This window comes from Euprymna scolopes, chromosome 34, assembly GCF_053919585.1.
Source record: "Euprymna scolopes isolate OS-2025 chromosome 34, ASM5391958v1, whole genome shotgun sequence".
NCBI lineage: Eukaryota > Metazoa > Mollusca > Cephalopoda > Sepiida > Sepiolidae > Euprymna > Euprymna scolopes.
Window position 1 is genome coordinate 28,155,637 of NC_136515.1, and position 18,105 is coordinate 28,173,741.

Genomic DNA, 18,105 nt, shown 5'->3' on the forward strand with positions numbered 1-18,105 from the left:
TTGCCTTCCTACTACCACTTTTTTTTTTTTTTTTTTTGCTCAACAGACACATCCAAACACCCGGGCAAGGCCGGGCTGAAATGCTAGTATATATATATATATATATATATATATATATATATATATATATATATATATATATATGTTGAGCTATTAGCCTCGAAAGAAAAGACGATTACTCAATCAAATTTGTATCCAGCAATCTCTCGAACACGTGTCCTTTGTAGGGTTCGTTGAAGGCTCTAGATGGCTTTTTTGAGTGAGTTGTATTCGACACAAAATTGCTCATACACATTGTATTTTAAGATGACATAAATTATCGATCAACATATGACATAAATTATTGATCAAGATATGACATAAATTATTGATCAAGATATGACATAAATTATTGATCAACATATGACATAAATTATTGATCAAGATATGACATAAATTATTGATCAACATATGACATAAATTATTGATCAACATATGACATAAATTATTGATCAACATATGACATAAATTATTGATCAACATATGACCTATGACCTATTATTCTTTCCGATAAGTGTAAAAAATTGCCAAACACCATGTACATATTCCACTCTGTCAATTTTATCGTAAATGGATTAATTTTACTGAGGTTTAATTCATACAGGAAATCAAAATTTGATCGAATTAATGGAAAAAGATTAGTTGTTAAGTCAGAAATCGAACTTTTAAGATAATCATCCTATAAAGCGAGTCTGGGAGCAAAAATGACCAGAAAAGGTTTGGCAAAAATACAAAATATAAAGTCTTAAAATTACCAGCATTATTACAAATATTCTCAGTTTTCTATTCGTCCAAACTTTATAAGTAAATGAAGAATACGAAATTCAAGATAATCGATTTGTACGTCGTGCTATCTTCATAAACCTATCAAGATCAAATAGGAATATCGAGTATTTAAGGAAAACTTGAAAACTCAATAGCCAAACAAATTTTATTTTTATTTATCGACAGTAGTAGTATCAGTATTTGTAGTATCATGGCATTATTATTATTGTTGTTGTTATTATTGTTATTGTTATTATTATTATTAGTATTATTATTATTAGTAGTAGTAGTAGTCATAGTAGTAGTAAAATTTTCTGCCAGTGAACCAAACGTTTTCCTATCTACTTTTCCTCTTCTTTTCAGCTTACCGCCTACACCACTTGCCATTCGCCTTATTTGTTGACATTGCTGTTTTATTTTGTAATTTTTCAGGGTTTTGCACGGATAACAAAATTATCACTTATCAAGGAAAACAGGTTTGTTATAAAAGATCCGTCTCCCAATTATCTTACAGTGCATTACGTCAAAAAAATAACATTCTCATTGCAACCGAAAAAGATGTTATACGTTTGTTTAAAGACGAATCCATCAAAGAGCGCAAAAATGGTATGCTTATTTGCATCTTTCTTTCTATCTTTCTCCACGTCCCTCTCTCTTTTCCTCTCTCTCTCTCTCTCTCTCTCTCTCTCTCTCTCTCTCTCTCGCTGTGTATATATGTGTGTGTGGATGCGTGTGTTACAGAAAATCAGACAAACATCATTACCATCGGTTTCAAATCCAAAGAGAATCAATATTTAGTCGCCGATGTCGGACTCACTTCAACCTCTATTTATATATGTACTTGCACGCTGTCTGAAACACGAAAAAAGATAAGAAATCAAGTTTTGTCTATTTTCATGATTTCTTTTCGTTATTCTGTTTTTTTTTTTTTAATTTTTTTTAACAATTTACTCTTAATATTAATATTAATTTTATTTAATTTAAACATTTACTCTCCCTGAGCTGGTGGTTTATAATTAAGTAGCTATCAGATAGCAAATTAACTAAATTTACCGTTTAAAGAAATAAAGACATAATTATTTCCTATTTAACCACTGATATTATATTCGGCAAAATTTAAAATCTATACTCCTGTTAAAAAAATTGTGTACTGATATTAAAAACCCATTTTTTCTATTTATTTAAATATTTACTTAAGAAGAAAAATCACAAATTTTACAGAATTTTAGGGTTAAAATTATATAAAACAGGCAACTAATTCTTTTTAAATGTGGCATGAGGCCAAAAAGGGTGTGGGGGGGAAGATGGGTGTCGGGGGTCGTCCACTTGTCTATTCCCTATCACTAGTTGCAATCACCACAATACACAATACCGCATTCACTCTAGGGGTTGGATCTACTTAAAGCCCCAGATGACAATATGTACAATTTTTTTTTTTTTTTTTTTTTTTTTTTTAAATAAAATTATATACAATGGCTTTTTTTTTTTTTTCTTTTTTTTTTGACTTTATATTTACAATGAAATAATGACAAAATGGAAATTGTGATGTGTATGATATATGCGGATGAAATTGTGATGTGTATGATATATGCGGATGATGGGCGGGGATAATGAGAGCCTTAAAACCACCCCAAAATAAAGAAAAATAACAGTAATAAAAAATAAATGAACCAAATAAAACGTTAAACGGTGAATGTGTTAGTATTGACCCACCCTTACCTATTTGATTTTGAAATGCTTCCTGTTTTCCGGTATCGGCCGAAAACAAGGGAGCACTTCCTAAGAGGGAGTGGGCACAGCTACGGACAAAATAAAGGGGGGGGGGAAGGGATATTCGGTGACCTCCAAGAAAAATAACATCGGGACGGGTTTGGACTAAAATAAATTAATCAGGACTGGGCTTCTTTGGAGGTATCCTAACACCTAAAAATAAAAATTGGGGACATGGAACTCATTTATACCAACTAGCTAAGGGACTGATCCACTACGGGATTATCTTGATCTGGTCTGGGGGTTGCTTTTACGGTCGGCGTGTGCCATGCCTAGGCAGGGAACACGTACTCAAGCTTGTTTCGTACAAACGCACATAAACTAGCGGTGTGAATCCACCTCCTACTAAACTGTGAGCGAGATAACCTCCTTCTATCGCATCTGATTTTGATTTTAAGTTGGTGTTTAAAATACAAAATCAGATCCCGATGAGAAGGTGGCTCCCCCCCACGCCCTATCTCTATGCGTGAAACCCACACTACCAGTCTAGCTACGGCCAAGGTCGCTAGGAACACCATTCGTTCCTCCCTAGGCCACAAGGGATCTGCGTTGTAGACAACGGATGCTAAATCCAGGATCGTCACCTGATCGGGGACGATGCGAGCCGTGACCTCACTGACATACTCCCAGAATTCACGGAGCTTGGAACAAGTATAAAAAGCATGTTCTACGGTTTCTAAGCTATCTTCATCGCACCGTGGACAAAAGGGACTAAATACCATACCAATTCTAAACAATATGTCATTGAGGGGTAGAGCGTTTCTAACCAATCGCCAGGTCAGGGAAAATTCGGAATTGTTAAGGTATCCCCGGCCTGGCGCCCAATTCCACAGAGAGCGAACCTCCCCCTCCGACAGCTGCAGCCGCTCCCCAAGCGGGTCCGAAGCGGTCCCCACCACTAATCCCCGATATAATGCCCTTCTAGGCTGTGCAAGGTCCAAGGACCCTGGCATCGCTCTAAGCGCATTTCGGCATTCGTTGAAGAATCTTGATTGCCCTCTCGGCCTTCTTTGGCATTCAATTAAATGATTGGGGATAAGGTCGGGAAAAGCTGCACCGACCGCGGGACCCCAATCAGACTCCTCAATCAAAGTTCTACTCAGGAACGCCAACCTTTCGGCATTTTTGTGGCTAGCCAGGTCAGGCATCCCCAGGCCCCCATCTTCAAGACGTTGAGTGAAGACCTGCCTACGGACAAGCGGCCGTCGCTCATTCCACAACAGTAAGAAAAGCGCACGCGTTAAGGCCGCCATGCGGACCGCAGGCAGAGGAAGTACAGCCAATCGGTAAAGGATCAGCGGAAACACATAAGTGGCGCATGCCTCCGCCCTACCTTTAAGGGACAATCCCCTTCGAAGCCAAACCCTGACAGACGCTTCGACCTTGCTCTGTACTTCCGACCAGTTCTTATCTAGACATAGACCGGGTCCAAACCAAACACCCAGAATACGGACCGGGCCATCCGTCCAGACAAATGCGCCAGGCAAAGCATTCGAGCCCCGCCAAGCGGCCAACCTCAGGCCAACGGATTTGCTGAGATTGACTACGGCCCCTGTAACTTGTTCATAACGCTTGAGAGCCTTAATCACCGTAATAATATCAACGACGCTCGAAACAAATACGGTGACATCATCGGCAAACGCGGAAACCCTGGCTCGCGCACCGCCAGGAAGAGCAATTCCACGCAGGGCCGGTCCAGCCACCCTGGTCCTCACTTTCCTAAGGAATGGTTCCAGCGCGAGGACATACAGCAAGGGCGACAACGGACACCCCTGTCGCACCGACCGAGAAACCGCGAACGGCGCCGACCGCACCCCGTTGACCTGCACAACTGCCGTCGGCCGAGCGTACAAAATGGAAATCCATCTGCAGAAGCCGGATCCAAATCCGGCGGTCTCTAAAACAGCCATCAGGAAACGATGATCCACCCTATCAAACGCCTTGGACTGATCCAAATTAATCAGCGCGGCTTCAGTGTCGTCTTCTAAATTTTCTATGACTGTACGTATCAAATGCAAATTATTTTGAATTGATCTTCCCTTCACAGCGTAATTCTGATCCGGTTCGACCAAGTCAGCGATAACAATCTGCAAACGATTCGCCAGCACTCGGGCCAGGATTTTTAAATCCGTATTCAGCAACGTGATTGGCCTAAAATCATCTATCCCCCCAACATGTGTGTCGTTCTTCTTCAGAAGTGTGACCACTCCTTTTGTAACCTGACTCGGGATAGATCCCGTGTCAAACCAGTGATTAAACACACCCGTCAGAATCGGAACAAACATGTGCGACATCCTCAAGTAAAGTTCGTAGGGTAGTCCATCCAGTCCTGGTGATCTGTTATAGGCGACCTGCTTCATAGCAGCTATGACCTCACACTCTGTAACCCGACCATCGCAACCAGCCGCTCGGGCCGCCTCCAGGCGGGGCGAGCCAGCCAAATAGTTGCCAAACTCCTGGACGCGGAGCCTGGACAGCTGCGCAAAGAGATCTTCAAAGTGCACTCGAAACCGCTCGCAAATCCCCCGAGCCGACACTAAGGAGTCCCCTTCCGGGCTCTGAATTTTACGAATGTAGTTATCCGATTTGCGCCCGAGCGAATAGACTCGTTCGGCTTTGTCAACATTCACAGCTTCGTTGGGCATCTTTTTAATTCTAGCCCTAACTACCTGGCCCTGATATCGCTCGCTAGCCAAACGACTCAGATCCGCCTTAGCTAACCCTATTTCTAGGGAATCCCCCCCAGCCACCGCCCGGGATAGTCTATCCTCTAGACGCTTCTCTGCCTTGGCCCTATCTAGCGCGAGGCGTTGGCCATATTTGACAGAGAAGTCTCTAATGCTAGATTTGGCGTTTACCCACCACTTACTCCCGGTAACCGCCCCCACTAATCCCTTCTGTATGTGTTTAGTTAGCCTTTCCCGAAAGTCACCTATCTCCAGTAGGGAGGTATTTAACTTCCAGTACCCAGCTAACTTGGGGTTGCTATCTAAGTCTAACCTGGCCACAAGTAGTTTGTGGTCAGAGTGGCCTAACCAGTGGAACGTGGGACAAGATATGTATTCTATGTTGCCTCTTCTAACTAACAACCGATCCAAGTAAGTACTTGAAGCGGAAGGCCTGCTAGAGAGCCACGTCCACGTCTCCCGTCCCGGGTGATCCACCCGATACCTGTCTACCAGATCGCATCTAGCCATCAGGTCCGACAGACTGGTTTCACACCCATCCGTCCCGCTAGTCCCGCCCACCTTATCTGCCCTGGGGTCAAGGATGGCATTCCAATCACCCACTAGTATTAACCGTTCCGAACCCCCGAGAAACACCTCCAACCGCCGGAAAAAGGAAACCCGCTCCCGTACGCAATTGGGCGCATACACCACGACGACTCGAAACGCTCTATTTGCCACGGCAACATCGGCCACGATCAGTCTACCATCAGCATCCGCGTGAACAACGCTAACCGTTGCAGAAAGGGTGCGCCTAACTAACAAAGAAACCCCCCTACTTTGACTATCACCGTATGTTGAAAAGACATCATAATGCCCCTCCAGCACACGATGATCGTCAACGCAATCGTAGTGAGTCTCCTGTAACGCAGCCACATCTATATTCATCGACATGAGGTCCCTCAGTACCCTAGCGGCTTTGCTTCGGCACCTCATGCCCCTAACGTTCAAACTACACAAGCTCAAGGACGTGGCCATTGTGTCTAGATATCCGCAACCACCGACCTAAAGTCTTTGCTAGAAAGGGTGCCGCAGGACTGGGCGAGGTTGCCCGAAAGCAACTCGGACGTTACTCGTCCGTCTCGCGCAATACCTCCGACATCCAGGGGAAACGTTAATTTAAGGGCCCTATACAAACAAGGGTGGACGTAAATAGGAACCCTACCTTCGCATCTCGGCGCCAGCTGATCGAGGGAGTCATGCCTCTCTTCCACCAACTTTAAATCTGGAATCGCCCCCCTGGCGTCGTCGATCATATTCCACATGGCCTTCGTGCGTCCAGTTTTTGTATGGCGCACAAAGGTCATGACTAGGGGGGCGTCTGGGAAGTTTTTAGGGTTGGTAACACTTTTCCCGTCGATTATTTTCATTTCTCTAAGCGGCTTAATCAGGCCCCTATGGCGCTGCGTTATATACGTGTCAGCGTGAAGGGGGTCTACTTCGCAAATCCGGTCTCCAGGAAGGTAGGGGAGCTTTTTCGTCTTTTCACTCCTTACAGGAGATACAGAGGCGGCTCTTCTACCGCTGTTGGTTTTTGTCGCCGGCTTCTCCCGGGACAACGAGCGGGCACCGGTTGGGGGGGTATCGAAAAGGGATGGGGATTTTGGTTCAGCCGATGAGGTTAGGGTAAGGGTTTTGGGTGGCTGCACCGTAGAGACAGTCTTCTCTACATTCATAGGGGACGGGGAACGGGACCCTGCCTCCTTGTTTTTTCTCGCCTTCTTTTTAGTTTCCTTTTTCGGCACTTGGTACTCTATCACAGTAGCCGTTTCCTTATCGTGCTCCCCTTCTGAGTCAGACGAGGAGACCAGATGCATTCTTTTCTGGCCGCTAACAACTTCTTTAGTGGTAACGTTGGTGGAAGAGACCGTTGACAACACTGTGGGAACCGGCTGACCTTGTACCTCAGGGGGCTGCTCTCTTGTGGAGGGGGTCTTGGTGGTTCTGCCATTCTTCTTTACCACTGTAGTCCAGCCGTCCGACGTTGTTGCTTCTTTGCCCCCTCCGGTTAGCTTCTCAGGGGCTGCTGGTACCACTGCCGCCGGCTTTGCTACTACTACTACTGTCTGTGGGTTTCTTTTCGGACATTCCCGTGCCATATGGCCCTGCTGTTGACAATTCCAACAGTGGGGCCTGCGACCTTCTACTATAATGCTCATCGACCATATGTCGCACCTGAGCATGGGGGGGATGTTTTGTAATCCTTCCTTGTCAACACGCATTTTTAGGTTGTAGTCCCCTACCATAAGGTTACGGGGACCACGGACAGGAATGACGGACTCTACGTCCCCATATTGACTCATAAAGGCCCCTAATTGCTCAGGGCCGAGAATACAGGGGACTCCCAAAATAGACACGTTCGTCCGCGTCTTACTTAAATATTCCGGCTTAAGTCGAATATGTCGCCACATGTGTTCCGATTTGAAAATATTGGCGGCGTCTTCCTCTTTGGGCAGTAGTAAATCCCACACTGCATAGCTTCTACGGCAGATATAGGTTGCGGGGATATTTAATTCCCCCAGAATTTTCGCCATGTCGTCTTTCGGCACACCGGTTAGCGCTCGTTTCTTTGTGTCTATGGAGACTAACGATATTATTCTCTTTGAAAGTTCTTTCATAGTTTTCGGTTCTACTCTAATAACATTTCCGTCGGTCAAATCCTTATATTTTGTATCGAATAACCGGCGGTAATCCCCGGGAGTTAGTTGCGACTGGGGGCCCCAGTCTTTTACCACTGCCGCCGCGGCCGTCTGCGGTGTTGATATTATCGTTTGTGACACTGTTAACAGCGATGATTTCTGTCCCGGGGCAATAATAGAACCGGACGAGTCTATTGTTTGTGAACTCCCTGGCAACGTCGGCCACTCTCCCGGCTTCTCCCTTGGGGACGACGGTTTAGGGGTCAGTGCCGGTTCTTTTGTGGCTGTGGCACTAGCTGCCCCATTCTCTCTTTCAGTCTGAGCAGCCCCCTTTCTTTCTCGTTGACGCGACTTTCTCGCTTGTCGTAGTAGCAGTTCTTGTCTGTTGCATTCCTCAGCGCTACTGTCACTGCTACTAAATTCTATGTCGGCTTGCTTCGCGGCGTTCAACTGTTCGTCTAAAAGCGTTAACATGTTAATGGCATCTTCCCTGTCGTCTGGCAACCCGTTCGAAAACGTCTGTTCCGACTCGGTGCTTCTCCATATTGAGATATCTCCAGAGGTTGCTGGTTTAATTCCCGACCCTAGGGGGTCCGTTTTCCCATGGGCGGGAGGGCTGACAGTTAAAGCCCTCTTCCTCGGGTGATTCCACCGAGTCGGAACACCTCTTTCAGCTGGCCTAAATCTACTGCTACTACTATTACTGCCGGGAACAGCAGTACGACTAGTTACGTGAGAGTCGCTGCCTAACGCAAACGATTCCCCTAAATTAGCGGTGCGGGGGACAACACCGAGTTTTGTGCGGGGGTCAACACTAATCCATCCTAGTGGTCTGTCTACTGGGCCTGAACCGGCGGGCGTGTCGGGGACACAAACGCCAGAAACCGGGTTAGGCGGGGTGTCGGAACTCGGACCACGTGGCGGTAGAATTTTTTTTTTCCAAGGCCTAATCCTGTGCTCAGAGGTGGCTTCGGACCCCGGGCTAGACATGTCTGCCCTACCGGAGCCCGGCCAAGTTACCCTCCTCCTCTGCGTCTTCTTCCCGGTTGGCCCGGCTGAAGTTTCCGTTGGATATGACTTCGAACAACCACCTCAGACGCAGACCGGTCGAGTCGGAAAAAGAGACAACCTGAAATAATTCGTAAACAAGACAGTCAATAATGGCCTCGCGGGGAGGCAGAAAAATAAAAACAAGGCTCACCATTTATTTAAAACGACAATACAACTTTGTAATATATGGGTAATGGAATTGCATTCATCTGCAAATGATCTAGTTAATTTGCATATTCTTTTACGCATTCATTTTAATGAATTTCCTATTAGATTTTTTTCGGTTTTCTCATGGGGCGATATCTTTAGTTAACTATTACGTGTAATTATATTCATGCAGATATTCTACATGATTTATACTTGCGTAATATTTGCGTAAAAAGATTATAGTAAACGCAAACCTCCTTCTATTTATGTATGCGTATATATATATATATATTTGTTGTTGCCTACCAAACTCCTTTGTCAGTTTTTGGTCTACAAACATGAAACTATATATAGGGTATTCGAATCCATGCGAAACATTCTATTTGGGTTTTAGCCGAGGAAAATCGGCACAAAGGTGGGAAAATTAAAAAAGAAAATGGAACTTGCCAAGTGAAAGTCGAATGACGGTATTATGAATATGCGTGCGTAACGTAATAGCTATTGGATCATGCTTAAAATTTTAGCGTTGCAGCAAGCTCAGTCATTAAGGGCAGAAGAAAAAGTAAATCGTAAGCTAAACGTTTTGGTTTCGATTCTCGGTGGTGACGCACGAGTTATTTAAATAGAGCAACTTTTTAAATCATTACTATAGATTGGATTCAATATAATAATAATAAATAAAAAATCTGTATTCATCAAAATATCATATTTAAGCGTATTTTAGGGCAATGCCGAGTGGCCTGCTAATAAATAAATAGAATAAAGGGAATTACAAAACTAACAAGAAAAAAACAAAACAAAGTTCAATACAGCATGTGAGATGCTAGCTCTTGTAAGAGATATAAACAGAAAAGAGTCTAAGATGGGCGACCAAATATTGGTTTGCATTTGAAACTGACGTTTTCTGATCCCGTGTAACACAGATATGAATTAATATTAATTGTGAAATTTTCTTTTTAATCGCGTACACTGGGTTTCTATCCGACTAATCTCTCTCTCTCTCTCTCTCTCTCTCTCTCTCTCTCTCTCTCTCTCTCTCTATATATATATATATATATATATATATATATATATATATATATATATATATATATATATATATCTACATGGAGTCGTTCTAAATGTAATGCTTCCTTGTTTTTATTCGACCAAAACTGATCAGAGGGGATTCTAAATTATATCGTTATAATTACTGAACTTATTCATTCATGATCCGAAAGTTTCATCTCTCTGTTGAAGATATTGATGGTGTGAGACTCTAAGAAAGTAACCCCTGTTATGAATGTGCGTTAGAAGCAGATATGCGTCATTAAATTCATCTACGAAGAAAAAAAATTGAACGAATCAGCATTCATCGGCACCATATATATATATATATATATATATATATATATATATATATATATGGTGCATTTAGGCAGCATTTTTTCATTTAAGTAATCATTGTTAAAAGTAACAAAAACTTTCTGATTAATTCGACCTTTTCATTTTTTCTATTTTGCTAATGAACTTTCTTGTATTAAAACAAAATGATATAAGTTCTATATATATCACAAACGATTTAAATTCTTTGTCAAATCGTCATTGGTTCAAAAAGCAAATGGACAAAAAAGATGGAGAAAAGTTTAAAAGATAGCCAAAAATGTCCACGTGAAGTCAAAAGAACAGACTTGCACCGTTTCAGGAAAAACGTGCACGTTCTTGGCTATTTCTAAAAACTTCTTTTCACTAGCTTTTTGTTCATTTGTTTTTATCACCTGATGATTTATATTGTAACATGGCCGTTATGCTCGAACGTTACATTTCAAACTTCGAACCCCCAAGCCTTCTGGTATCTTCGAAAAGGAACAGTCAAGCAAAATAAATCCGACTCCATTTTCTTTCTGTTTTAGCAAAAGGCATGTATTTCAATTACTTTCCAAACAATGTCTTTCTTGTTCTTTTCCAACTGTTCATTTAGTCTGCCTTGAGATTAACAAAACCCCGTTGTTTTGATACCAGCTTTAAGGTCTCTCGCCGCAACTGCGAGGCCACACATTCATCTCAACCGGCACGTTTTTCTTTTTGCTCCTCGCCACGTGATGTATTTTTCTCATGTACTTCTTTTTCTTTTGTCCCAAGCCCACGCCAACTTGTCTATTTGCATACGTGCTTAAAACGGCTGCTGCTGATATCTTTTACATACCTTCCATTCAAGGAAATTCTTTATAAGAATTTGATTAGACCTGTCTGAGACAATAAATGAAAACAAAAAAAAAAAACCCTCAAAAGTTCACACAATAAAAAATGAATAATTTAATGAAAAAAATGTCTTAGTATATAGTCTGTTCGACATTTTTATTTTATACTTTTTTTCGTCAGAAATTCCTTTCCTTATTCATTCTTCCTTTTTTCATAAGTAAAATAATTCCAACGTATTCTTCCATTCCAAATACTTAAAGGCAACGTTTAAATACGTTGAAAGGGGAAAAACTCAGTCAACTGTTGAAATAGCAAGAATGTGTTTTTTTGTATTTTCACAAATGTCACTGAAGCTGTGTTGAAGTGTTTCAGTTTCGTTGTGCAAGAGTACTTTCAAATGTAAAAAATATAATTTTACAAAATCAAATCATTGTTTGCATAGTCTTTAATGTTTATTAGCCCATGATTCTGTAAATTTTCCAACCTGAAACAAATATTTTTATTTTAGTAATAAAATCAGTTTTTTTTTTCTTCTTGACAGTTTTCATAACACATGTTATAATGTTAATTGTGTTTCAATAAACATTTATACATATATATTATATTTTTGTGAGTTTTTTGTGTAGCGTTTTTCTATTCATCAACCCACGATTCCCTCTCACCATGACAATTATATAACCCATTGCTCGTTTGACAGATTCTTACGCCAACTGCCCAAATAGTTTTCTTTTGATAAAAACTTCCTCTGTGAAATTTTGGACTAAACTAGTTATCATAGCTTTTTCCCAGTCTTGTGATTCATATGTGTTTTGATTGCTCAGTTATTTTTAACGAAATTATTTGAGAAAACACTAGTTAATCCAACCTTCTGTATAGTCCACGGCCTCTTTTTGTCTTTTAACAGCTCACCCACGTCCATCTCACCCGGTAGTGGTTTTCATAATTTGCATACAAATTTGCATACAAATTTGTATGCAAATTTGCAAATTTGCTCAAAACGGTTGTTGCTGCTGATGTCTTCACACGCGATTATACGCGCTCTGTTACAATCTTCACGTTCCTGATTTTGACCGTTCCTGAGTTTTGGGTGATTACTTGATACCGGCTCTCAAAAAGGTTATCACCCTGATGAAGATTGTAGATGTCGACGAGTCTCATTCCGTCAGATTATCACTCACCCCACTTTATCATTAATATAATTAGAGTTGTACCACTAAAGCGTAGAAGTCATTTTAAGCAAAAAAAAAATAAATAATTTGACGGTTGTTATTTTTGGTACAAAATAATTATAGTATTGAGTTGGGAAAAATATATAATTTCTATCTAAGGATTATGCTGAGCTTTGGGATTGGATTTTTAGTTCTCATATTTGATTTATTGACATTCATCGCCATCAAAATTTATTCGCCATTAAAGTTAATGTGCTATTAACTTTTCCATTCATTAAAATTAATCGCTACTAAAGTATATTCGCCATTAAATTTTTTTTAATTAAAAATCATTACTATTAAAGTTCATTCGCTATTTAATTTTGCATTCATCGCCATTGTAATTTAATAATTATTAAACTTTTCATTCACTAAAATTCTTCGCCATTAAAGCTTTCATTCACTGTTCAATTTTTCATTCATTAAAATTTATTGCTATTAAACTTCATTGAACATTTATGTTTTCATTCATTAAAATTGATCGCCATTAAAGGTCATTCACCATTAAAGTTTTCATCCATTTTAATTCATATTATTAATTCGCCATTAAACTTTTTATTCATTAAAATCAATCGCCATTAAAGTTCATTATACCTTAAAACTTATAATTTCTAATTATTACAGTTCATTTGTCAATAATTTTACATTCATTAAACTTCGTCGCTATTAAAGTTTATTCACCATTAAATTTTTCATTCCTTTCAATTCATGTCCATTAAAATTTATTCGCCATTAAAATATTCATTTATTAAAATTCATCATATCTTAAAACTTATAATTTCTAATTATTACTTCTCTTTTTTATTTAACAGTTTTCGCTGGTTTTTCGGTGAATACAACGTCTGTTTCCTTTATTAACGGCACTACTGTTAGCATCTCTGCAAAGTGGTTTGGTCTTCAATACTGTCACAATGGAGTTTGTGTTTATAATGCGAGTGGAGAATTAACTAGTTTGGAAGCAAGTACAGAAGCTTACTACTATGAGATTGATAAACCGAATTAACGGAAAAAATAAACACAAACTGAAGAAATCAAACATTTTATTTTTTAACATGAGTTTTTTTAATTGCTTTTCTGCTTTCTATGTATTGTTTATGAATTTAAAAATAAAATTCAAATTTAATTTGTACGTGTTACATATGGAAAACGTTCAGATTGGGGTGGAGAGAATGATTGCTGAATTCAGGTTAAAAAAATAACAGCATGTAACGAAAACTAAAAAATATCAGGTAATTTTCTGACAAGTTTTTCTTGTAACTTTTTGACTACACGTTCGAACGGGGCAGTCACGAAACACCCGTTTGTCCACAACAAAAACTCTAATGAGGATAACAACGGCGTATAATGTAAACTAGAAGAACATGCTGGGCAAACGCGTTTCTGTCTCTCTCCCTTAGACTGTGACCCACCTCTTTCTCATTGATCTCTGTCTAAAGTTAATAAAACCTCACTTGAAATGAAACCTCATGAGTTTGTGTTATTTGTGGAAAATGATAATGGTGAAAAGGGCTTCCGACCGGGTTTATACCCCCCCCCCTACATAGACAGATTCGCCACCATCACCACTACTATCTATTCTGCTTTGATTTCGCTAAAAAAAAATCCATAAACTTTCGCATAAACTAAAAATAAAAAATCTCTTCGATATTGTTATTACTCATTAGGAGGTTTTAAACACGGAACTCACTAAAAATGATTGGTAGTTTTTCCTGCAGTTTGAGTAACAAGTATTCGCAGATTGCCAGTGTAGGGAACATTACCGATTATTTTCAGTGAGCCGTGGATGGAAAAGATTTTACGTTATCGTAACAGTCGTATGCCATTGATTTCTCGCTGATAGCGAACACTGGCATTTCCAGGTTCTGGTGCACCTTCACCCTTAAAGTAGAGGTATGATTAGTGCTTTTCCTTCTCTTGATCTTTCACTCCTCCTTAACCTATCGCAACCATTTATGTGATATCAGCCAAGGCTTCGGTCACCACATGTTTTGGAGAGGTAGTGAGAGAGTTTATGAAATTTCTAGCAGTTTCAGATAGCTTTAATTAACGTGGTGTTCTTCCCATGTTTTTTTTTTCAATTTATATTGCAACTTTTATGTGGCTGGCTAGTGTCCAGAATTTATATGGGTTGGTTTCTGCATTTGAGGATTTTCGTTAAGATTTCAATTGTTTAAATCTAAAAGAAATAATTACTTACCTCTGGGGAGCTCCGGCAACAGAAGGTTGCTTGCTTCCTTGTGTTCGTTTTTATGAGGGCTTCGACGCATAATATCACACGCACGTGATTTTTCCTTTCGTGTGCAAAAGCATTTTTCTATTTAAGGCGACTTGTGACAGAGACAAGTCGCTGTTTTTTTTTTTGGTGAGTATTGAATCTGTTGCAACGTCGCTAACAATCTTTCAGGGACTGTATCTTGGGAATTCGCCACATTTTGCAACAAACGTTAATTACTCTCTGTTTTACGGAATGGAGTCTTCTCGGCTGGATACTCTGATAAGGCTAAAAAAAAAGACACGCTTGTTGATAGATCGATCTCTGGAACAACTTAAGGCTCGAAGCCACTTCGATAAGCATTTCCTGACCCACCACCAAGGGAACATCCAATAAAGAATTGAGAAGCTAGAATAGCTGAATAAGGACATAATTAACTTGTCTCCCTCTGAGGAAGCAGGGGAACTGGCTGATGACAACTTTTCTTACAGGTCTACAGTATTCCTATCGTTGCGAGAGTTGAGGAATTCCCTTGCCCCAGAGGAAGGCGCTCCACATTTGGCTCCTGTTGAATCTGCTACAACTTCACCCAACCCTGGTCTGGGATATGAGTTAGCGAAACCTAAAATCACCTGCCCCACCTTTGACGGCCTTGACCGAGAAGATAAATTTGCATTAAGAGATTTTTTTAGCGAAATTTAAGTTTTGCACTGCAGGACTTCATGATGATCGGAAGGACTGGTATGCCTGAAGAGATATGTTTCTGGTCGCCCGTTCCATCTTATACACCACCTTTCCGATAATGAACTGAATTGATATCCTTAGGGCGGAGTACTGGGACAGAGAGGAGATATTTAAAAAAAATCATTCAAGGTCATCCCAAGGTGGACAAAAATTACGATGCTCTGAGGGAGTACCTGGCACAAGTACAATACGAACTAAGGGAATTAGACTCTGATTATGGCTATGACTTCCTTCAGGAGGGCAGTGGTGCTATCGTGGCACACATACTGTTCGAGAGAATTCCTTCAGAGATCAGTGCTGAACTAATTAGAATGTCACGTTCCCGTTATCCTTACCTGGGATACATACTGCACCATACTTTAAGTGTGACCAGGGCCCTCCTTAGAAGTTGGACACGCTCCTTCTAGTAAAATTGATACTACCACCCGGCTCCGTCAAAGGGCGAGTTCCTCTTGGAATAGGAACACACAGGGAGGAACCACGGAGGGGTTTCATGAGGCTCTCGATATGGAGAGTCCCCACTTCTGCAATTTTTGTGCACACAATGGACATTCCAGCAGAAACTATAGAATGTTTTCGTCTTATACCGAACGACTCAGGCCTTGTAAGAGGCTGGGATTAAGCGAGCGATGTTCTGAAGCCAGTCACCTTAGCAGTGCATGCCCTGTCGATAAGGACTGAAAGGCTCGATGCAGGGTGTGTCACTTTCGAGGCCATCTGTCGGTATTGTGTCCAGAATTGAAACTAGAAGAGACAGGAGTTAGTACCAACGTAAGCTCTGACGCTGAAAAAAACCCATAACATTCTACCCATGATCAAGACTACTATCAGAAGAGGGAAATATTCAGTGTCGATGACCTGTCACTTGGATTCCGGCAGCCAGAGATCATACTTCTCGAGTGAAGTCCTGGATCGTTTGCATTGTTACCTGGATACATTGGAGGAGGTAGACCTAGACATAGTTTCCTTTGTTGGTAGGAAGCATCGTAGATGTAAACAATTGATTGCTATAGTGGACTTATTTAGCTGGAGCAGCCCCTCAAGTGCATATTCTTATTGAAAACCAACTAGACCTTATACATAAGGTCCCTGACTTACCGCTGGTTTGGAAAAATCTTTGAGATTTAGGGATGAAGCCAACGACAGAAATTACAAGTGGTAGTGTTCGGCTCTGGGGCTTTATGGGAGTAGACCTCTTACAATATTTGTACCCTATTAAGGTAGTACGTTGCATGAATGACACCGCTTGGGAGACCGCAGCTGGTATAATACCATTCGGGAACGTCCAACATTTTCTTTACGAGGACCAAAGAATTGTGTACACTGAGAGCCTGGATTATAACCTAATGGTCGAGCAGTTTCCTTGCGATGGCACTCTCGTTAATAATGCTATGAATCGTTGCCCTTCATATGTCGATCCTTTTGCAGACGTGTTCGAAGACAGTCTGGTGGACAGAGGCCTGGAGTGGATATTCAGCATAGAGTCTCTGGGTCTTCCTGAATCCGAATTTAACTCAGACTATGACAAGGATAAATTAAAGGATTTTATGGATAACATCTCCATCAGGAAGGGTCATTATTCGATCAAACTGCCCTGGTATGAAGACAAGCTAAGAAGGGTCCAGTCCAATTACCATCAAGATCTTGGACAGGGTGGTTAAAGACTTAGAGAAAAAGGGATTATACGTTGAATACGTGAGAGTTTTTGAAGAACAGGAAGAGGAGGGTATAATAGAACCCTTAGAATGTACACCTGAAGATTATAGGAATTATGTATGGATCCCGCATAGACCCGTCTTCAAGAACAATCCTACCAGTACGACCAGAATTCGGCCGGTATTTAATTGCTCGTTTAAAACCATTAATTATGCTTCTCTTAATGATGCCGCATACAATAGAGTAAACCTGACCAGTGACATGCTGAATCTCACATTGCGCTTTCCTTCAAACAAGTATGTCCTTTTGGCCGACATTAGGAGAGCGTTTCTGATGGTGCATTTGGCGGAGGAATCAGACAAAACCAAATTCTGCTTCTTTTTGAAGAAGAACAATAGATTAAGGTGTTACTGCTATGCTACTATTATTTTTGGCTTCAGCGCAAGCCCATTCATTCTAAATTGCATATTAGGATATCATGCTGGACGATTCCCCATGGATCCATGCTCGAAGATGTTACTATCCAACTTCTACGTGGATGATTTAATAAAAACGGACAATAATTTGGAGAATTTAATCACTCTCTACTCCAAGGCAGTAGACTGGCTGCAAGAGGGTGGATTCTCCCTGCAGGCTTGCAATTCGAATAACGCTGTGTTGCAGGAGACAATGAAAGAGGACGGAATGCATATCAAGCATGACTGTTCATGGGAGAGGGTACTAGGATATAGATATCATCCCCTGAATGACGTCATCTCTGTCGCTCCCTATGTTTGTGATCCTAAGGCCAGAACCTAAAGGCAAATTCTTTCAGAGGCCTCTAAGATTTTCGATCCTCTTTCCTTATGCCTCCCCGTGACCATTCAGGCTCGCACCTTCATCAGCGAGTTGTGGAAGTTAGGAGTGAGTTGGAATGAAATGATTCCAGAGAAACAGCAAGTAAGATGGGCAGCCATTGCATTGGAATT

The 18,105-nt window shown here is 41.0% G+C and overlaps 1 protein-coding gene across 3 annotated transcripts in view; it reads left to right on the forward strand.

The window, feature by feature from the left end:
- Positions 1 to 13,987, forward strand: part of LOC145259148 (uncharacterized) — a 57,199-nt gene extending 43,212 nt beyond the window's left edge. For 2 of the 3 annotated variants that reach the window (XM_080116853.1, XM_080116852.1), the window contains 2 exons: positions 1,237 to 1,410; positions 13,338 to 13,987. In XM_080116853.1, coding sequence (XP_079972979.1) covers positions 1,237 to 1,410; positions 13,338 to 13,528 — 365 coding nt within the window. In that variant the 3' untranslated portion in view covers positions 13,529 to 13,987. The remainder of the gene's footprint in view (positions 1 to 1,236; positions 1,411 to 13,337) is intronic. The other variant, XM_080116855.1, reaches the window with a different exon arrangement.
- The last annotated feature ends 4,118 nt before the right edge of the window (positions 13,988 to 18,105 follow it).